This window comes from Cydia pomonella, chromosome 5 (genome assembly GCF_033807575.1).
Source record: "Cydia pomonella isolate Wapato2018A chromosome 5, ilCydPomo1, whole genome shotgun sequence".
NCBI lineage: Eukaryota > Metazoa > Arthropoda > Insecta > Lepidoptera > Tortricidae > Cydia > Cydia pomonella.
This window is the reverse complement of record NC_084707.1, coordinates 2,261,713-2,285,611: the sequence shown is the minus strand read 5'-3', so window position 1 is coordinate 2,285,611 and position 23,899 is coordinate 2,261,713. Positions and strand designations below refer to the sequence as shown.

The 23,899-nt window shown below is 35.2% G+C and overlaps 1 protein-coding gene and 1 long non-coding RNA gene across 2 annotated transcripts in view; one reads left to right on the top strand and one right to left on the bottom strand.

The window, feature by feature from the left end:
- The window catches only part of LOC133518415 (uncharacterized), a 166,220-nt gene that overhangs the window by 81,379 nt on the left and 60,942 nt on the right, over positions 1-23,899 (bottom strand). The gene's annotated exons all lie outside the window — the stretch shown is intronic.
- Positions 140-23,680, top strand: LOC133518410 (sodium/potassium-transporting ATPase subunit beta-2-like). Its single transcript, XM_061852088.1, has 7 exons — positions 140-406; positions 9,604-9,716; positions 11,098-11,242; positions 17,437-17,620; positions 18,983-19,088; positions 19,593-19,761; positions 21,814-23,680. The coding sequence occupies exons 1-7, from the start codon at positions 256-258 to the stop codon at positions 21,915-21,917; spliced, it is 972 nt and encodes a 323-aa protein (XP_061708072.1). The 5' UTR covers positions 140-255; the 3' UTR covers positions 21,918-23,680.

Below are 23,899 nucleotides of genomic sequence, written 5' to 3'. Positions count from 1 at the left end.
CTTAATAAATATATATTAGGTAAGCCGTCTCATAAATAGACGAAATTACCTACCTACCTCCCAGTGAGTATTGTATTCTTTGCTACCTACTAAATTAAATTAGTCAAATAAAAAATAGGTTACATCTCTTGCCGCTTTGTGCATCACTAGTTCTGTCACGTCCACGAAAAGCGGTTGAGACAACGCTGCTGCTGGGCGTATAATTTTCATTGTTTATTTCGGCTTTTTATTAAATAGTGTATTAAGTTAATAACAATGTCTCGAAATCCAAAGCTAGAGGAATTTGAAATTGAAAGAAAACCTTCCAGATTCCAGGGGGTGCGTAGCGGCAGCGATTTCTTTTCACGAAAGCATTCGCATTTTCTTGATAAAAATGCATCCAGGGGAAGATCACTTAAGGGTTGGGGTAAGTTCTGCTATTATTACTTTAGCATACTTAGTACTTAAGTCAGTTTTAACGGGGAAGTACATTTTAAGTGATGATTAATGGTCAATTAGTTAAAAACAATGAGGGTGTGGCTTACCTTTACAAAAACTGTCTCGATTTACACAGTTCGTAAACAATTTTGCCGATGACCCGGATGGGTCATCTTTTATTCTCAATTAGTTCATAACTGTTGTTTGCTTTTGTTTCATGTTTCCTTTTTATTGTTAAATAGTTTGTTATTTGTTTTTGTTTTCTTATCATTATGATTAAAAAAAAAAAACTTAAAAGGTGCTTTAATTTATATTTGCGTGAGGTTACACATAAAGTTGTATTAGTATTACCTTGTTAGTTTTGTACCTAATAATTATGTAGATGAAGATACAGTTCAATTCAGACAAATGATTAAAATGTTCAGTTTATGCCATGGATCCATACTAGTATCAACCTCATGCATAATTTATTTTACAGTATATATATGTTGTTTCAAAGCAAAAAGTCCCACTTTGTCGCTTGCCATAAGGATCACATCCTAAAATGAAGTACCAAGTGGGACCTTTGACTAGACATAAGATGCTACTTTACCGCAGTAATGAAAAAAAAAACTACTGTAGAACATTGTACCATACACATGTAAATAGATAATTCACATCATGCGCAATTTAAAAGATTCCCTTTGGTCATAATTTAATTTATCGCCACTTGTTGCAAATTTCCTGTGTTGTATTGTACTATTAAACCTGTTAACGCAGTCATTATTTTGCTAACCATCTGTAATTTAGTTGTGTTAAGAAGTGGTGATCTCCATAAAAGTTAACACCTAAACAATTTTCATATGATTATAATATAAAAACACCTGGTGTTTTTTTATCAGATATATTACTTTAAAGTGATCGGTTTGGCCTAGTGGATAGTGACCCTGCCTACGAAGCTGATGGTCCCGGGTTCAAATCCTGGTAAGGCATGTATTCATGGGTGTTTTCTATGTATTTAAGTCTTATAATTATATATGTATTATATATATCATTGTCTAGGTACCTACAACACAAGCCTTATTGAGCTTACTGTGGGACTAGTCAATTTGTGTAATAATGTCCTATAATATTGATTTATTTATTTAAAGCATATTTGATTACAATGAAGTTCTAACTCTACTTACTTGGAAGTAATATATGTGATAAAATATCTGTTCTATTTTATTTTGCCTAAAAGGGAATTCATTTTCAGCTTAAAGGGAATCTTTTGGTGTGTGTACTATGATAGCATAATTACTATACTATTTTTAACAATGTTTTTTATTTGAATGTGAAATGTTAGTGAAACCCGAATGGATCGGATCAAAAACCATGGCTTATATCAATGTTTAGGAAAGAAGCCATTAAAAGTACTGCTGACAGAGATGGTGTTCATTTTGCACTAGAAACAATACATTCGGAGTTAAGATATTGTGGTATTTACTTAGTGGTCTCATCAGTCCATGTATATCTTATACCTTTAAACGAGCAATTCTTGTATATATATATATTTCCGGGATCTCGGAAACGGCTCTAACGATTTTGCTGAAATTTGGTATATGGGGGTTTTTGGGGGTAAACAATCGATCTAGATTAGTCTTATGTTTGGGAAAACGCGTGTTTTCGAGTTTTCATACGTTTTTTTTTCGACGCAGAATATGGTCGCTAATTTCGTGTAGCCAGCCACTGTCCGTCTGGTCCAGCGGGTTAAGACGCGGACTGCTAAACGAATGTTACGGGTTCGAATCTCGCCCGGTGACTAACTTTTGTTTTTTTTTATATGTTCAATTTTATATATAATTTTTTAATTTTTATTGTTTTAGACAAGTTTAATTTAGGAAAAAAATGTAGTTAAAATTATCACCTATACACCACCATATTACAATAAATAGTTATAACCGAGCAAAGCTCGGTCGCCCAGGTACTAATTAGAAAAAAGTGATATCATAATTAATACAAAAATAAAATACGTGAAATAATATCAAAAAATGTGGGAGTTTCACAGATATTTTACGATTGCTCTTGCGTTTGAGGCTAGTGTGCGAAAATGAATGTACAAAACTGAAGCAAAGTAGCTCATAGTAGTTACATGTGTGTCTTTGGGTCACAGACTTACATAGGTGTACCAATTTAAACTTAAGAGGAATTCCTAGTGGTGATTTTTCCATACTAACGCTCTCGACTGTTTCCTCCCTGGATTTTGAACCTAGAGCAATGATTTTTTCAAATAAGATCAATATCATCAATATCTGTGCCGCTATGTTTTGCTTTTTTGGATTATTTTATTTTGAAGAAACTTACAGCGCCTCAAAAATCGCAAAAACGGCTCAATTGAATTGGCTGTAAAAAAAGGCACAGTATACAAATATGACAACAAATATCCAAAAAATCAAAACATAGCGGCATAGATTATTTCTTCCTCTTGCAATTTCCAAAATTTCATAATGATTGGTTGCGTTTTGGAGGAGGAAACAGTCGAGAGCGAAACCTCGATTTTTGAGTTTTTTGCGAGTGAATTTTAGTCCGAGCTGCAGTTGTCCTTATCGCACGAATTGGAGGCGGAGACAGTTTCTAAATATACGTACACAGAAGGAATAGTGATGGGCATAACATCCTTATTAGGGATTGCAGAACCGGTACTGTTTTAAAGAACCGGGATTTTCGGTACTGGTGGAAATAAGAACAGGGATTTCCCGGTACTTTCGGAACTGGTCTAATTATTTCATTATTTTAAATAAAAAGACAGCATTTTGCGAATTTAATAATCATAATTTCTTTTACTACGTATAATCACAATAAACAAGGCAATTTTTTTTAGAAATACTTATAGTATTTTACATTGCTCACACTTGTGCGTCACAAGTAAAAGATAACTACTTTGATGTTTGCCACTAGATAGCAAAAATGAAATTACATTAACGAGGGGATTTATATATAAGAATCGCAGTCGTATTGTATAATCCACCGTATTACAATACGGCTAGCCGATATCAAAATAAGGGCCATTTTGAAATGCGGCGGTTCAACGATTAAGGTAGGTATGTTGGGTAAATACCGGATGCGGGTGAAGAACGTAGGACATTCATGTCTCCCTAATTTGGCTTTATTTTTTTAATGTTGGCAATGTTGCCATTTCATTGCGCCTCGACTGCCAGTGTCCCCGTGTCGCTCAGGGCGTCGGGCTTGTGTTATGCGCAATCACAGGGAGCAAGGTAAATTTCGCAATTTTTTTCTTCTATCCGATCTTCGCCATGTAATTTATTTTGCGTATTGTGACGAAACTGTGTTTGTTTTTGTAATTGTGTTAATGTATAATTTCTTTTTCGATATTTTTTTATATAACTATCCTATCAAAACAGACCTAGGACTGCTGCAGACCGATATCCGATCTTGACCCTTCCAGGTAAAGATGCGAGAGAAACAACCCGATCTTTACCTATTTAAAAAACAGCAGTGATTGTCAAACTTTAAATTTTCTTCAATTTACCTACTGACCTACTTAATTATCACATTTATTGTTTTCTTGATCACACTTTCGTACCAATATTTTTATCCCGTACCACTACCAACGCGACGGTAAATCAAAAGGAAGAGATTTTTGGAGTCTATTTTGTATGTATGTATATTGTATGTGTATGTACACCTACTTACTGACAATGTCATTTTTTTAATTTCCGCAACTCAAAGGTAGCCTGGAAGAGATCGCTTTTTAGCGATAAGACCGCATGTTGTTTACCTGTGCTTATGTTTCTGTTCTCTTTTGTATTGTTTTCTTTTATTGAGGTGTGCAATAAAGAGTATTTATATTGTATAGGGATGATGATACATGTTGAATTTTATAACAAAATCGAGTAAAATAGATAGCAAATGAGCAATTTTTTGCAATAAAGTACCTACACATACAGTTGCATATGTAGATGTGCACGCATATACATAGCTAGTTTCGGATACAAAATAGAGATAGGGCTTCGAAATTAGTGTCCTTAAAATACTTCAACTTTTGGCTCCCTTTTCCTATATATTTACTTTACTCTTTACATACGATCCTTACATTTTATAGAAAAAAGATTGTATATCAACTATATATATAATTTCAAAAATATATCAACAAAATCGCAATTTTACTTATTTTCCATACTTCAAGATGGGCTCTCAGTGACCTTGACCTTTTTAAGAACTACTTAGTCTTTTTGATTTCTAAGTTTGATTCTTATTTTTTTGGCGACCTTCATTAAAAATGACTGGGCACGATTATTTTTTTATTTCGATTTTTGTCCCTCCTACTTAAGTACGTAATATCTTCCAGTACAGTCCTTTCAATAAACAATACATTTACACTTTCTCTAAACCTGTAGGTACAGTTCACGAGATCTTAAATTGTCAAAACTTCGAAACCTATCTATTATTTTAGTCGTTTTTCTTATTTTATTACTTCGGGTAAACCTTACAATAAGAGGTTTCTTAGCACATTGTTTACATATCAAATTGCCTTATGACATAGGTATCAAAGTTTGAGAGCCACAATTTCCTTCTGACATAGGTATCAAAGTTTGAGAGCCACAATTTTACCAATTTTTGTATCAGGGTTAAGATCGGATTCGAAAATACGAAATAAAAACTTTCGATGACAACTTTTAAGTTTGTAATTATTGGTGGCTGCAATTTATATACATTCGAGAAGGATAGAAACCGGACCTATTTCTTTGTGATATCTTATTCTCTTTCCATTAAAAGCAACTTTTTTTCACCATCCGATGTTCTCCCTTGATGGCAAAACACTCGTTACCCTAAAAAAAAGTATGTCTCATCTTTACACAGGTACAAAACTGAAACCGTTCTATATTGAAGATTACCAAAATTCAGACCGAATCTACGGTTATTATTTAACGATTTGCTCCGTGCTTCAAGAATCTGTCATGTGCTGAGATCTTGAAAAAACGTTTTTTCACGAGTTCTCTCAATTGGTCCCAAAATTGTCCGGCATTACCCCAACATACTTTACTCAGATTGTCATTGCGAAACGTTCTTCAATAAGGCGACCCAAGTTTAGCCCCATCGTACTACAAGTTAAATAGATTGTAGTTTAACCATATATTTATACCTACTTACAAAATTTCACAACACACCATGATCACACCCAACTTACTGTCACGGATAGGTACAGTCAAGTGTAAAAATATGGGTGTACACATCTTACTCAAAAATATATCTCATAGCATCTTATACCAGTGTAATAAGAGCGTAGTACCATATTTATGAGAAGATTCTTTCGATACATACAACGTGTCCCAAAACTCAACGATAAGCCGGCACCAGAGGATGGAGCTGCTTATGATTAGTCGAGAAAAAATAAGGAAAAAAATATATCTCAATTATTTTAGAAATTACAGAAAAAAAATGAAATTCATCGAAAATCGACATCCCTAATGGTATTTTTAACGACCATGTCACAAATATTCAAATATTACTGTTTTTTTTTTGTTTTTGGAAACTTAAGTAGCCCTGCTATCTAACACAGTTCTTAAAAATACCATAATACATGTAGTTTTTACACAAAAAATAATTAAAATTCATTTTGTCCCTACAATTTTGAAAGATTTTTTCTTACAGTCCACTTTCAATCATCATGGTGTAAAAAAATAGTATCGACACCACTATGGCAATTATTTTCAAAAGTTGACGCAACTAACCAAGATTCCAAAATGGTATAATACTTTAGGAAACCTAGTCACAAAAAAAACAACGAATTTTTAAACAAGAATCGACATTATTTAATGTTGGCGGTAATCACTTTTACTGTACCCAAAAAAGGATTTTTGTTGTTGAAAAATGTTGAATAAATGCAAAGAAATGGTACAATTTTATTTCCTTTTTTTTAAATTCATTTACTACATTATTAATACTACAGTAAAGGTTCAAATTGCCTGCCACCGGCATTAATACAGACATGACATCGCCTTAGAAATGATCGTTTTATCCGTCGTGCATATCTTCTACCATTGATATGATCCGCAGCTTGTGTGATTTTTTGGCGAAGCTCGTCCAATGTTGCGATGGGCGATGTCATGTCTGTATTAATGCCGGTGGCAGGCAATTTGAACATTTACTGTAGTATTAATAATGTAGTAAATGAATTAAAAAAAAAGGAAATAAAATTGTACCATTTCTTTGCATTTATTCAACATTTTTCAACAACAAAAATCCTTTTTTGGGTACAGTAAAAGTGATTACCGCCAACATTAAATAATGTCGATTCTTGTTTAAAAATTCGTTGTTTTTTTTTGTGACTAGGTTTCCCAAAGTATTATACCATTTTGGAATCTTGGTTAGTTGCGTCAACTTTTGAAAATAATTGCCATAGTGGTGTCGATACTATTTTTTGACACCATGATGATTGAAAGTGGACTGTAAGAAACAATCTTTCAAAATTGTAGGGACAAAATGAATTTTGATTATTTTTTGTGTAAAAACTACATGTATTTTGGTATTTTTAAGAACTGTGTTAGATAGCAGGGCTACTGAAGTTTCCAAAAACAAAATAAAAAACAGTAATATTTGAATATTTGTAGACATGGTCGTTAAAAATACCATTAGGGATGTCGATTTTCAATGAATTTCATTTTTTTTCTGTAATTTCTAAAATAATTGAGATATATTTTTTTCCTTATTTTTTCTCGACTAATCATAAGCAGCTCCATCCTCTGGTGCCGGCTTATCGTTGAGTTTTGGGACACGTTGTATTTTTGCACTTGACTGTACGACGACGACCGAAGCAGGGACATCATTCTTTTTTGCAGTTTTTACCTATATGGTAATTAATAGATACAGTTTAATATAAAAATGAAAAACAATATTATGTGATCAAAATATGAGATCTGTGATATGAAACCAAAAACAACTTGCTTCGGGCAGCGCAGGATGAATTCCGTCCGGCTCGCGGGCGATGTCGACATGTCGACGCAACGGCGCGCAATGAGCGAGCGCTCGAGTCTCGCGTCTGTGTGCGCGCACTCACACTTAGATAGCTCCGGCTCCCGCCCACCGCAGCGCGACAGAAACATAGCTTCAAAAATTCGAGATTTGAAAAGTTGCTCAGCTAGGAATTGCTCTTAATAGGTCCAGTAGTTTCAGAGCAAATAGACGGAGAGACAGGTAGATGATCCGATCCGATCCATATCCTATAAGGGAACCCTAAAAATGATGTGATTTATAGATAAGTAATTTGGTTATCTCGCTATGTTTTCTTTTGCCAAGAAGCAAGTTTCAAATTCTTATTGAGTGAGCTTAAACCCATGACCAGTATGGAAATCCTTTCTGTCATGCTATCAACGCTTGGTATAAATATAAACCATGATAAACCAAATAGGATTAATGAGATTGCAGCCACTTGTGTCAGAATCCAATTAGGAGAAGCCTGTAAGCTGATTAATTAGGGGTCAGACAGGGGGTCAATTGGAGGGGGGTCTTATGTAAACATCGTACTAGACATGGATTCTACTGGCGATGGATATAGTTTAAAACAATTTCATATATAACAGAATGTGTTAATAGGCGGGTCCACACAGAGCGAACATGCCAATTTCTTCGCGCACAAAACGGCCAGTGTAGACGTGCCTAGTGACCCTATCTTGCCGTGTAAATTGGCTCGGGAGAGGCAAACGTGCTGAGGCAAAAGTTACACAGGCACGCAGCCGCGCGAGGCCGGGCGTTTGCCGCGCGAGGAAATTTCCTCACGAGGCTGCTCGTTCTGTGTGGACCCGCCTAATGAGAATATTTTTCAGAATCTAGTAATTATTCATATAATTAAGTATCTAAAAATTTGGCTACAAAACTTATACATTTCTATGAGTATCACGTATCACAGACTAAAGTAAATGAATTCTGGACCTTGAATGATCTGACTATCTACAAAACTTTGTTCACAATCATTTTGTTGATGAAGCTGACTAAATAGGCAGGGAAACGAATAACGCTACCATAGCTTTCGTTCGGAAACCGTCGGACAGAAGCCGTGGCTCCAGGCGCCTTGTACACTCTTGGCAACGGTCCGTCATGAATGAGCTACGAGCAGCCAGGTTGAGCTGGTGCGAGGCCAGAAGGAGAGCTGAATATAGGAAAGTGTGGTGCGAGCTTGTGAAGGCTCTTTGCACCTCTGGGGTGCTTTAGGCCAAGAACAACAAATAGGCATATTTTTAACATTAAACTTTCACATACTTACGAGGGCATTATAACTAGATATGAGACCTGTATATGTCAAGGATTTTGATGACTCACTACAAAGATAAGGGTGTCATTATCTTCTTCCTCGCGTTGTCCCGGAATTTTGCCATGGCTCATGGGAGCCTGGGGTCCGCTTGGCAACTAATCCCAAGATTTGGCGTAGGCACTAGTTTGCAATCCGGAGGTCGCGGGTTCAAACTCCGGCTCGTACCAATGAGTTATTCGGAACTTATGTAAGAAATATTCTTTGATATTTACCAGTCTCTTCGGTGAACGAAAAAATCGTGAGGAAACTGGACTAATCCCAACAAGGCCTAGTTTACCCTCTGGGTTGGAAAGTCAGATGGCAGTCGCTTCCGTAAAAACTAGTGCCTACGCCAATTCTGGGGATTAGTTGTCAAGCGGACCCCAAGCTCCCTTGAGCCGTGGCATAAATGCCGGGACAACGCGAGAAAGAAGGTCAAATGTTGTTTTCAACAATTCAAGTTTTGCATGTTTTGAATTATTAATGTTAGTTTTAGAGCTACATCAGTGTTATTTTCATTAATGAAAACTGTGTGGCTTGTGAATGTATAATCTGACTAACTATATATTCAAAATGGAAAATAGAAATTTATTTATAAATTTTTATTAAATTTATTTATAAGATAATTTTTAAAAAGCAGAAATGTCTGCGAACGATTCTATTTAGCTTAGAATAAACTTAAAAGTGGAAAAATTACTGTCTTAGGTGAGACTTGAACTCACGGCCTCTGGATCGATACTCCAGTGCTCTGCCATCTGAGCCACCAAGACCTAATCCATAGCCAGCTAATTATAATTTATATTTAACTGATGTCTTCCATTTCGCAAACTTTTGATCATCCTCGTATCTAAAGTGAAAGTTTGTAACTATACATTTTTAATTGCCTATATTTATATTCGTAAATAAAAACTTGTCCTCAGGTAAACTGCTGCTGTTCTACCTGATCTTCTACTCGTCCCTGGTGCTGTTATTCGCCATCTGCATGACGACCTTCCTTCAGCAGTTCATCAACCCGCGCGTTCCAAGATTGCAGGTATGCATGAGACAAATATATACTTTTATTTCATAAAATATGATCGAAGGAATGGAGCCACCCTGTATGCTAAAAATGCCTGGAATCAGAAATCAGAAATCAGAAATATTTATTGTGCAAACTGTGTAGGTACAAGAATATGACTTAGGTACATTTTTTGATGAGTATCAACAGTTTTACCCTTCTCGGGTATACAATTATTTTTAACTTAAACTAGGTTTTAACATTTTATCTTAAACTATATTTTAATATACATTTAGGTTTACATAGTTATAAAATTCTTTTAAATTATAGAAGACTTTGTCTATTAAAAAGTTTTTTAAGCATCTTTTAAAAGTATTTCCTTCGAGGCTTTTTATTTCGTTTGGCAGATGGTTGAAGACATTAATAGCAGATATGAACGTACTTTTTTTTATATATTGAGGTGCTAGTTCTCGGAAGTACCATATTGTACTTATATTGTGATCTGATATTTTCTTTGCATGAACGCTTTGTGAAATATTCAGGGTGTTTTTTTACAAATAGGCTTAATTCTAATATATAAATACCGGTAAGAGTCAAAAAGCGCTTCTCCCTAAACACTTCACGTAGCGATTCATCCATGTACATTCTAAAAACAGTTTTTAAGCATCTTTTCTGCAATATAAATGTAAATGTCCGGACCGGATTTAGCGATCGAGGGCGCCCTACATTAGAATATACGGGGGCCCCTTTTCCATCTCAAAACCATTGCTAGGTTGCCTGGGTTCCTTGGCCCGGGTCTTGAGGGCATTGGCGGAAATCCGGCCCTGTCTGAGATACACCATTCTTTCTTAAGGGGCCCACGGATTATCAGTTCGCCGGACGGTATCTATCGTCCGGCGAACGTAATCAGTGGACCCCTTTAGTTAAGACAAGGCATAATGACTATTTACTATTCTAGTTCCCAGTTGAATAACCTCCCAAATTATAAATAAACAGTACAAACTTCTAAAAATGCTTATTCAAGATAGACACGAAGTCATGGGATTTATAAATTAGCATTGTCATATATTTAAGGACGGTTTAACATCCCTAGTGCACAAAACGTTCAAGTTGATAAACAAGACCAAGGGCGGGTAGTTCGAAAAACTCGCGCGGTTAGAAGATGTTGCTATCAACTTTAGCCAGTCTTCTCCGAGACCACGGGGACAACGCCGTCCTCGAAACGTCGGAGGTAAATTTAAAACTCAATACGCGATTAAGTTCCGTTTCTATGATTTAATAATATTATATATATCGTCGTTTAGTACCGTATATCGTAGTCTAGGTCGATTTGAGTAAGATTGTCCTTTAATATTTATTTATTCAGCATATTATATGACGATCTTATCCACATTAACCTTAAATGTTCCCTTTCCAGCAAGAGCACAGCGTAATCGGCACCAGCCCCGGGCTCGGCTTCCGGCCGCTCCCGCCGGACGTTCGGAGCACCCTCATCTGGTACAAGGGCACCGGCTACGACAGCTACAAATACTGGGAGGATGCGCTGAAAAAGTTCCTATCAGGTAATTAATTAACTATTATATAGGGTGACAATTTCAAATTGAGGTATCTTTTACAACAATGACATTAGCGAGAAATTCTAATGGGGCAATGAGAAGAAATGTGAGAACCTCTCTTTAAAACCCGTGGTCCTAGAGTCAGACCAAGATAAGTGGGCACAGCGATATTGTGTGTGTATAGTGGGCTAGACAGTGCAAAATTAATTGAAACAGTTTAATTTCTTGTATTTTGTACGATTATATATAAAACAAAAAAAAAAACAGTCTTACTTAGTAAATTATTTCGAGTTTACAAGTAAACAGACCCCATTGTCACATACTCAAACTAAAAACTTATTGGGCTATACACATTATTGTACATATGCTTAACTCGTTCGCGTCTTTCCTGTAGACATCGCAAAGTTAAGAGAATCAAAAGCTGATTTTTATTCTGCAACCTTACATACGGTATACTTTTTTTGCAGCATTTTAGACTTTAATAAGAAAAACGTAATATACATGGGTCGATAATTTTTATTGCATTGTCCACAGAAACGTTGTTTTTCTGTGTGTTTGATATTATTGATGTTATCATACTGTGATAAAATAGACAGTTCAAGTGGTATAGTTCAAATGTTATTAAAATAAGCGAAGCGCGCTTGTATGTGATTATTTTTAACCTCGTTAAGCCGCACATGGCGTACTACATTGTGTTACAAATTAATTTCAACTATTTATTTACAAACGAAATACAAAGCAAGTTCTTTTGTTTGGCTTATCGAACATAACATAATAAATTTAACTTAATTTATTATATACCTGAATTCTGGCGCCATCAAATATCATCGGAACAGCCACTACTCACAAATATCTGAACACACCTCAATTGTCCGTGGTCAGATATTTTTGATCACCTCGGCCGATCCCATACACCTGGGCTATATACCTAAGACTCATACGTGGCAATTCGAATATGAATAACTTTGATGATTAAATTTTACGACTTGCCTTGGTCGGTATCTAATATCTATTACAAAATGCTTAAGGTGGTTCGATTTTCATACAAAAAACAATCGCTATTAATTAATTAATTACACAATATTATTACATAAATAGTTGCGCATCTATCTACTTTCGAATATTCATTTGCGCTAAATTAATAGAAAAACTTTGTTTCATACAGAAATCATGCAATAATCAACGTTATATTTTTATAAATTTTACTCATGTGTGTGTGACAAATGTCGTGTACAAATACATTGCGGCGTTGCCACTCCATGCCTCGGCCGGCCATCGGCGCGACGTTGCGATGTTTGATGCGTTTATAGCTGACTTTGTCGACACTGACACTCAGTGTGACCAGGCGTACGATAATTGTCGTACATGTACGATAATTTGGGCCCCGGTATGACGTAATGTTCCAAAGAGCATTATCGTACACTAAAGTACTATACTTTCAGCCCTTGGATGATGCCACCTTAAAACTCTAGTAATTTGAAGCAAAATATGACACTTTCTCTCAGAAATAGGCTAAAATTAGTATCTTTTGGGTGTTCGGCTCCTTGGTGTAAGTTTAAAGTTTAAAATGTCACAATTTCCTGTATACCGTTTGAGTCCATCCCAAAAATACACAAACATAAACAGATTTTTTGCGCAATTTAGACGAAAATTGTCTTTTTTTTATTATTAATTGGAAATTTAAGCTTATTTTGCTAGACATTTTTAGGGGCTGCCTTTTTGATTGGCGTACGATATTTTTTTCAACGGTACAATAATATTGACACTCAAGTACGATAATTCTCTTCCGCTCACCTGGCAACACTGCTGAAACTTGACAGGACTTGGGGGCCTACCGCGAAAACCTAAATTCGCAAATTGCGGGGATCTTTCTTTTACTCTCACTAAGACGTAATTAGAGTGACAGAGAAAAATGCCCGAAATTGACGAATTTCGATTTTCCCGGTAGGCGCTCTGGTGCTTGAGGTACTTGATAGAAAACAACGCTGCCGCATGTTCTGAATTGTGATTTTATGTGTTTTTGGATTGAAAATGATAGCAACGTCTAAATCAAGTTACAAAAATCATCGATATTCTGGTCCGCGAAAAACCAGGAAAAGTGTAACTGTAATTGGAGTCTACAAAAATGACCAATTCATAGAAAATATGACCTAGAAACTAGTTCACTTTTATAAAACTCAATTTTGCCCGAGATTGTACTTAGGCGAATACCTAAGGGAGCTAAGTTTATTGATCTTGAATAATTAGTTGGCTAATACATATATGACTCCAACATGATATGGACATTTACATCATAACTATTATACTTAGTTGGTTACTAAGTTCTGTTACTCGATTTCTTTCTTTCTTCCTAGCGTTGTCCCAGCATATTGCCACGGCTCAATGGAGCTTGGGGTCCGCTTTGACAACTAATCCCAAGATTTGGCGTAGGCACTAGTTTTTACGAAAGCCACTGCCATCTGACCTTCCAACCCAGAGGGTAAAACTAAGCCTTTTTGGGATTAGTCCAGTTTCCTCACGATGTTTTCCTTCACCGAAAAGCGACTGGTAAATATCAAATGATATCTGTTCTGAAGTTCTGTTACTCGATTTGCAACCTCTTTATTTCCGTTAAAACAAATGCTACCGAAAAAATAAAAAATGACATAATGTGGTGGATTTGTGAGCTATAATTATATACCACACATAACGCTTATCTCGTCGTATCTATAATGAATTGGGGCCTAAAAGAGAATCGTATTCCAATTTTTTGAAACGCTTGTACTTTCTATATTAACTAAAAGTTGCCTTAAAATTCAGCTTTTATACTAAAAACGGCTTTAAATATGTTAAATTAACAAAATATATTTTGACAGATGCTTTCGCGCCCAAGACGCTCTTTGAAAATTGTTGACGTCACAGTTTATGGTTTGACACATAACTACATACATACGTAGAAGATACGAACTGTCAACTGATATTTGTCATTTGTTGTTAATCGCCTAACTGTCAACAGTGTCAATCCGAGAGTTGTGACGTCATCAGAATCTTCAATGACGTTTCGAGTTTGGTCACGTGATGTGTGCCAAAAGTTATTTTAAATTCAATTTTTATAAAAATATGGTCATTACAGCAGTTTAACATGTTCTTATAATCCAAAAGAATTTATTGGGATACAATTATGCCCTAAGATTTGTAGATGGAAACAACCCTATTGCGTTGCACAAATGTGGGCACCCGCCAAACATGATTTTGGGTGTGTCATACTCAGGGCTAACACAGATTCATTTCTGTGAAAAAAGTGTGAAAACCGGAAACTGGAAACCGTTCTCGAACCAATAGTGAAGCCCTTAAGCCACACCCTATTTCAAAACCAGCCATGGATCTTTGAACAGGACTCAGCTCCTGCACATAAGGCAAAAACAACTCAAGCCTGGTTTCGAAGGAACAAAATTGACTTTATTGCCCACGAAGACTGGCCGTCTCCTCCAGCCCGGACCTTAAGCCCCTGGATTATGCCATATAGCAGGTTATTGAGGAGAAAGCCTGTGCTAAACCCCACACAAATCTTAACTCCCTCAAGCGGGCCATAGTTAAGACAGTGACGGAATTAGACATGACAATCGTGCGTGCCGCTATTGATGACTGGCCTCGTCGTTTGAGGGCCTGTGTCAAAGCCAGAGGAGGCGATTTTGAATGATATTGTCATATGTAATTCCTGATTTTGTGTACTTCATTTTAATATATACGTTTTTAAACTTTCGTTGGTATATTTTATGTAGATAAAGATTATTGCAGTAACAGAATTTAATAACCAACTAGGTAGAAAATAAATTGGATATGATGTGATCCGTTGAATGAAATTGACAATAAATAAAATAAATAAATATTTTTTTATCTCTAGGCATTGTGTGAAACTTCTAGTTGTGTCAAAATATCGGGAAATCAATAATATAAACAAACATGGTAAATATCTCATTTCTTTTTATAATGGTTATAAATAGAAGGCCATGCAATTATGTAACTCACTGTAATTTAATTTAATGTATCGTAAAAATATGTTTTAATTGTTCTACTGTAAAATAGTACCTACTTTTTTAAAGGCTGGGCAGTAAGGGATTGCTTTAATTTTAGAACAATACAGCGTTTTTTTTTTTTAAAAATACCGGAAAATCTGACTTACAAATTTAGACTTTCTTAGGTTCATTCTACTTAGAATCTTCTCCACCCTAGCATTAAAAAAAGATATCCTAAAATATCCATACCATTACGTCACATTTTAGTGTGAAAGAAATTACAATGTAAAACTAAAATTTCAATACAAATTTTCGGGGTTTTTTAGCACGAGGATTGATTATGCTAGTGATTCTGAGTTGGAAGAACCCAAAAATATCATGATGTGTGAGAATCAGATTTTTAATATTTTCATGGAAAACGCTCATATTTCTCATAAAATAATTTAATAATAATAGGTACTTGATAATACTGATAACAAAAAAATTTCTAATGAGTCTCGAACCCACATCCTATTGCATGTATTTCCACGTACATACCGCAACGCCATTGAAGCTTACTCACGCTGTGCCAAATTGTCTACTACATGGATCCCAGTAAGTCTGTTTCAATGTGTGAGTGATACTTAGAAATAGAGTCGAGAAACATTCTGTCGACATTAAGGGGTAGTTTTTGTACAATGAAGTGTTCAATGTTTGTTGTAATAGTTCAATATTTATTTAAAGAGTGCGCTAAATATAATTTACAGTATAGAAATACCAAGACTACTCCACAAAAAAATTAAAACTCAAAATTTGCAATTGTGGCGCCATCTAGTGAGGTTTAAGCTTTGGGTAACCTAGTCGAACCACCTTAAATACTTAAAATTACTAATATGATTTTGACACATTTGGGTTTTCTTCGGTGAGTCGCCCTTCATCCTTATTTCCAATTGGCCCATTATCTTTGAAACGACGAAAAAAGCCTAAATAAACTTTTCATAGATATCCGTGCGGTGTGAGAATCAGGATGGCGGGTGTACGTAAATAAAAATAAACAAAAAGCATACCATGTTTTTGTACCTAATTTGTTCTATTTAGTAGCTCCTTTGAAAAAAAAGTGTACCTTCCGGTACCAAAAACCAGGACATCCCGCCATTTAAGGTCTTTCTCAGAAATAATCCTTTGACATGGCGCCTGGCCTTGTTTAAGACATAATTTTCTGAGTTAATTGAACTTAACAAATTAAACTAATTCCTGGCGTAATAAAAATAATTGTACCGTCGCGTTTTTTCTTAGAAATGAAATCGTTAAGGTGAAAAATGGTAGCGCATGCAAAAGTGTAATATGAGTATGTATAAAATGAGTAAAACTTGTGAAACCACAAATAAAATGGCTAAATGTATAATTGAATATGAACGTACAAAATTGTCACAAAAAATTATTTTTTATAGAATTACAATACAACAATAAAATACACCCACCATTCTGACATTCAGTCATTTGGTAATAACTTTAAGTACCGGGAGGTAAATTTTTTTAACCTTTTCAACGCTTTTCCACACGTGTCAAGAAATGCCATGGACGCCAAAAAGTTAACTGGTGAAGAGCGAATATGAAGCTTAACTGACAGTAGGAAAGTCGCTTTGACAACGTCCGCCATAGCCTTTTTAATGGTCATTGGCGTCGCGGGCACGACGGACGATGACCGTTTTAGTGGTCTTCGGCGTTGAAAAGGTTAATGAGGCGGTACTAAATAGTACAAATTAGGTACTAAAATATGGTATGCTTTTAGTTTATTTTTATTTAGGTACACCCAGGGATCGGAAACCGGTATTTTTTGTATGGGAACGAAAACGGTATTTTTTCGTTCTTTGTTAATTACTTCATTTCTAATTAGGCAATCTAATAATACGAAGTCGTTATCTGAAAACACAACTGAGTCCTACATTTAGAGTATAAAATAAACCGAAATATATGGTTATTTCGATGTTTTTGCAAAAAACCGGTTCCGATCCCTGGGTACACCCGCCATCCTGACTCGCCATGCGGTGGTCGTGAATCGTTGGTTCAAACCTCGGTGTGCTGTATAGAGCTGAAATCGTTCTCGAAAATAATGCAATAAAATTATCATACACAGACAAGAGGCTAAATAATTTAAATCTCTACGATTTGAGAACGTCCTGAAGTAGATTGAAACAAATGTTTGAACTATTTTCTCTTTTCCAGTGTACAAGCAAAAGGGTCAAACAGCCGGCGCCGGTCAGAACATCTTCAACTGTGACTGGAACAGATCGCCTCCACCAGGCAAAGTCTGCGATGTCGACATACGCAGCGGCTACGAACCCTGCACGGAGGAAAACCACTTCTCGTTCCACAAGAGTTCGCCTTGCATCTTCTTGAAACTTAACAAGTAAGTCTGAAAAATGTGGGTTTCCTTTATAGAAGGGTCCTTACGCACATGGAGAATAAGGACCCTTTAGTTTCAGTAGGTATGAAACAACAAAAATAAATGTCATATACTGAAAGAAAAAGTGTCGGAAGAAAAGATTGTAATATAAATAATTTATTCGTAAGCACAAATACAAAATAGATAATTATGCAAAACAGAGAAACATATAAAGGAGAAAGTGTTACGAAATAAACAACAGGCGGTCTACACACACACACACACACAGAAACACAAGACGGAAAGTGAGTAAAACTATGTACATATATATATATATATACATACAAAACAACTGGTTCGTTAACTCAGCCTTGCCTCTCAACTATGAGTAATATTAAATTATAAGACTTAGCTATAAGCACAATGTACCTGACATGTAAAATTTTATTTTATCAATAAAGTATTGAATTGAATTGAATTGAAACACAAACACACTCACGACAGGTAACAATAATAATCAACAAAATTGATATAAAACATACAAAGAGATAGTAATAAGTTAAAAATACATTACATTAACTATAATTATGGTTGTATTGTTATATCGGGTCAAACTCATCTTGGCCGTACATTACACCTCAGATTACAGCGCTATACGGCAGATACGCGAACTAATATAATAAATTGGTATCTACGGAAGGTGGAGTAAGGAAATAAATCTCCATGTACCAAAAAGTGTCATCAAAGACCATAAATAGGTGGCGCTACAATACCTAGAATACTTGAACAAAAAAATCAAACCATAGACAGCGCACTTCACTCCGTCAATAGCACCTAGGTTCTTCGCTACTCTAGCGAGATTTGGAACTATTATTTATAGCTGACAGCTGGACACTTTTGCAACAGTTCTACCATAAGAGATGTCACTCCTTTTAATTCCATACTCCATATTGGTATCTTTAGCTCACGCGGTTAACGCCTCTAGGCCCTCGGCCATGGCGGCATCTGTCCCAAATACTCGACTATACCAACCTATGAATGGCTTAAGGGATTTAGAGCAACTTTAAAGGGCGATTCGTACATGCTTGCAGTTACACGAATCCCTTATCAACGGCATTTTAAATATTGACTGATATTTATGAACTATTCCATAAAGTTCAACTAAGCTGACTTCATGGCATTTTCTAAGACAAATTGTTGAATGTCATCATCTAATGTTATCATAACGTCACATTTATATGAAAATATGAAGTCTTTTCCACACTGTAGAAGTAGGTGCAGAGTAAGCTTAGATCAGCCATACTCAACTGTCGGTTTTTTTTAGGTGGCTCTCAAAGAGAAGATTAAAAGTGTTGAATAACCAATAATTATTTTGAAAATTTCCAGAATCTACGGATGGAGACCGGAGTTCTATGAGCCCCATGAATTACCAGCAGACATGCCCGAAGATCTGCAGCAACATATACGAAGCCTGTCCAGTGCTAATAATCATGTATGTATATGTACAGTATGGTTGTTCTTGTATCGTCGAAGTCATATTTTTAATGCTTAATGCTATGCTATGCTTGCTTAATGTAATATCTACCACTAAAAAAACTATGTAAATTTTTTTCCAGAATTATTAAATACATTTTAGGGGTCGCTACCGCGTTTTGAAAATTATTCGTAAAAAAAAAATATGACTTTGACAAATAAACCACCCTAATGTACAGTCGAGTCCACAAACATCTTTACAAACCAATATTCCAAAAATATATTTACACGCCTTCAAGACAACGGTGAGTAAGGTTGCTAGAGCTCCACGAGGGGAGGGTTGTTAGGGTCGGCAACGCGCATGTAACTCCTCGGGAGTTGCAGGCTTCCTATGCTGCGGTGACTGCTTAAAAAAGTTTCAAGTCGTGCGTTGTTTGAGATGTCGAAAACTATTTCCTTTAATTGGTTAAACTCGAAATTTCCTCTAAACAGCTTGTTAGTCTAAATTACAAATTATTTCCAGACGAATATGATCTGGATATCGTGCCAGGGCGAGACGCCGGCCGACCGCGAGAACGTCGGGCCCGTGCGCTACCTGCCGCGCCGCGGCTTCCCCGGCTACTTCTACCCCTTCGAGAACGCCGAGGGCTACCTCAGTCCGCTCGTCGCTCTCTATCTGCAGAGACCTAGAAGTACGTATAATCATAAATAAATAAATAAATAAATATTAATGGACATTATTACTCACACAAATTGACCAAGTCCCACAGTAAGCTCAATAAGGCTTGTGTTGAGGGTACTTAGACAACGATATATATAATATATAAATATTTATAAATACTTAAATACATAGAAAACACCCATGACTCGGGAACAAATATCCATGCTCATCACACGAATAAATGCCCTTACCAGGATTTGAACCCGGGACCATCGGCGTCGTAGGCAGGGTCACTACCCACTAGGTCAGACCGGTCGTCTAGATTCATATTAAACTATTTCATACAGAATTACTACGCTCCAAATATAATAACCTCACGCCGCGGCGGAATCTCGGTTGAATTAGCAAGCTCAGTGCCTACAGCGCATACCCTGGTTGACTCAGTTCTACGCTACAGCGTTATAATATGGGGAAATTGTGAAGTCTACAGGGCTTTCAATACTCAAAATAATCGGACAGACAGACGGACATGGCGAATCTATAAGGGTTCCGTTTTTTGCGATTTGGCTACGGAACCCTAAAAATATATCAGAGCTTTAGCTAACGTGAGTAGCAGACTCATGTAAGTCCATATGGATATCTATATCTACAGAGACCTAAAAGTAAGTATTGGTGCAAAATAAGTAATAATGGCTATTTCGTATAGAATTGCTACGCACAGAATAAAATTACCTCAACCCGCGACAGATTGATAAGATCCGAGTTTGAACGTATCCATGGTTATGTTTACTCAATTGTTCCTTACGGTATTATAATATGGGGAATTGTGGAAATCCAAAGGAAAAACATACTGGGTTGAACGCATGTTATGTTATGTCGACTCAGTTCTGCGTTATCGCATTATAATATGGGGCAACTCTGAAGTCTCGAATAATTTATAAGAGCTAACTTAAGTACGAGTAACAGAAAATCCTATAAGCCCGTATATCAACAAGGTTGTTAATACTCCAATATGCACGGCCCCTATAGATATACGAGTAGATTAAAATAGTGTCATTTTTAAATAAATAGGGTTTTTGACTCCTAATCGAATCAACTTCTTTTTATGAACTCTCAAAACGATTTACCACTGTGAAATATATCTGAAATACTAGCAAATTACACCATCGTCAACTTACCTACTCTTCATTATCGATACTTTGGCACCACTAATAATGTCCTACAAGAATAGTCATTCAAAGTGCAAGACCCATCTTTCGCTGATCAAGGTATAGTACAAGACCTTATTACTAAAAAAAATATCTAGAAACCGAGAGTAAAATACGTAATGCAAGTATAATTTGACATTGAAGTAGAAATTATTCACGCATACTCGCCTTATCGTGTCACGTGTGTTTATTTACATTGAGGAAAATTATTGGCCAGATCATTTGTGTTCTATACAAGGCTCGGAAACCGGTTAAATTTCCAAACCGTTATCATGTACTCTTGCTCTTGCTCTTAATTTCGGTTTCGTTAGTAAAATCGTTATTTTCAAATCGGTTTTTAGGAAAACATTTCCATAAAGTTCTTGTCAGAATAACCGGTTTAGACGAATAAAATCCGGTTTCTTCATATGTCGGCGTCTTTATTTACGCGGCACACAACGGCCGTCTCGTCGCTCGTCGAATAAACCGGTTTATTTAGGTTATTATAAAATTCTTAAAACGTTCGCGTTCTTATGAAAGTTCGGAGTAAAACCAAAATAAACCGTTTTATACCGTTATTTATAAAACCGGTTCCTAGCCTTAGTTCTATATTTAACTGTAGTTACATACATACATACATACATAATATGAACGTCGTGCCTTGTACTCGTGTGATTTTATCCGATATCCCGCGTTACCCATAGTACAAGTTTTGCTTAGTTTGGGGCTAGGTCGATTTTTGTTGATTATCCCCAAATATATATAGAAATGACAGTCCAATTGGTTTAATTAATACACAAGCATCCTGCTGACAGATCTTTTGGACAACAGACTTCTGTCATTTTAGTTTTTGGTAACAAGGTTGGTCAATTCTTACATTTTAATTTTCTTTTCAGCTGGCATAGTGATCAATATTGAGTGCCGAGCGTGGGCGAAGAACATCATTTATAACCGAAAGGAAAGACAGGGTATCGTCCATTTTGAAATCATGATCGAGTAGACAATACCAGCTACTAGTATAAGTAAGAAAATAGCAAATCAATTGGACTTCTAGTTTAAGAGAAATCATGATTATGATTATGACACGGTATTCTTAAAATACCAAGTTTGCTTGTAGACGATTTATGAAATATTCAAATAAATTACTAAGTTACTTTAAAAGTATACTTAAAACGGTATACTGAAAAGACCATAGTTTATACATTGTAGAATATTTGGAAAACTTGTATACTATCAGTAATGTTCACCTTTTAGCAAGAAAAGACTGGTCTACTCAGTAGACCTAATGGTCTTTTCAGTAGACCGACACAAAAATGACTTCGAAATAATTTATGAATCTCATCATATCTCAGCTAGCATTTATATATACATTTCCATAGCAATAATGATAATTTAGACATGTTTATACACTTATTACAACTCCGTCCATTTTATTTTATTTTAATGATATTATGTAAGCTAAAGTGCCTATACACTACCGTCCATTTTAATCTGAATTAATTGTATATTTTTATAACAAAAGCCAATGTTTGTATGTAGATAAGTGTAGACCCACCGTAGAAAGATAATATCGGCCACATCTTTGCCTCCCTAGAATTTTTATATTGAACTATCTTTCTCTGGAAAATACCAAGTTTAGTACATACTAGCGTTAATTTTACGTACGGTCTTTTATATTATTATTAAACATTTATACAAATGAAAATTGATTCACACAAACTGCTTAGCAAGTTTAACGTTGTAACGCTCAATAGAAAACTTAATTTGAAATACGAATAGGAAAGTTTGCGAAATAGAATGACCAATAACATAGTGTTTTTACTCGTCATTCCTTCGTTTCCTATTCAATATTTTTGCAGCTAAACCCTTAGTGTACTTATGGTAGCTGCTATTAGTTCTAGAAATTTTATAAAATGGGTCTTATGTTATTTTTATGAGTAAAATTATAAGCATTTTATATCGAGACTAAAGATCTGCTTTTTAGTTTTAATATTTTTTATGTAATGTTTGCACTGCATTTTTAAATTTTGTATAATAACTCTGTAAAAATAACCATAGAATACTTAGACAAAAGACTGACAACAAGTTTTTTTTATTATTAACATGCGTCTTCATCTTTGTACGTTTCCTGCAATAGATTTGTTTTGACCTAAAATTTAACATGTGGTTTAAATGCGGCTTACTATATATACGAGTTAGATCTTTTTCTCAAGTCTACAACTTTTATATTAGTTTACAAATTATATTATTTTTGTATATTTTATACCCAGTTTAGCTTAACATGAAAAACAAAACCAAAAGTATCCATTTATTAAGCAATATTTTTAGTATTATTGTATAGTCAAATTCAGTGTATAGGAATATTTTCCTTAATATAGTTTTAATCAGTACTGTTTGCTTTTATTATATTTTCCTTAAAGCTGTATAAAAATATCATTATTTTTATACTCATAAGAATAAAATTGTATCAATTCCAGTGAATGGACATAAATATTATTTTATTATTTCTGCTTGAACTGAAAATGAACATAATGGTGGTATTTTATTACATATTTTGATCTAAATAATTGAGTTATGAATGATGATTTTTTTTATAACTACATATTTTATTACATAATCTCAAATGTTTTACAGACGAAAATGTGACTTATATGCGTAACTTGTCGTCCGTCCATTGTAATTAATTATGTTTTTTTTTTATTTTGTAAGATAAGATGAATGTAATGTGTGTTTTTATAAAATAAAAATATCAATCAATGCAAATAGCTGTTATTATTTTCCTTATTTTAATTACTAAATTATGATTAGTGAATTGCAATTGCATTAATATCCGTCAAAAATGAATGTATATTATTGTGTCTTAAATGTGGTTGCTGTACCAAATTTGGAAAAAGTGTTTTATTATGATATGATAAGTACATACCTTTTTGAAATGATATTTTCACTAGCTTTAATTTGATCCTCGTATTGCTATGGTAAGAA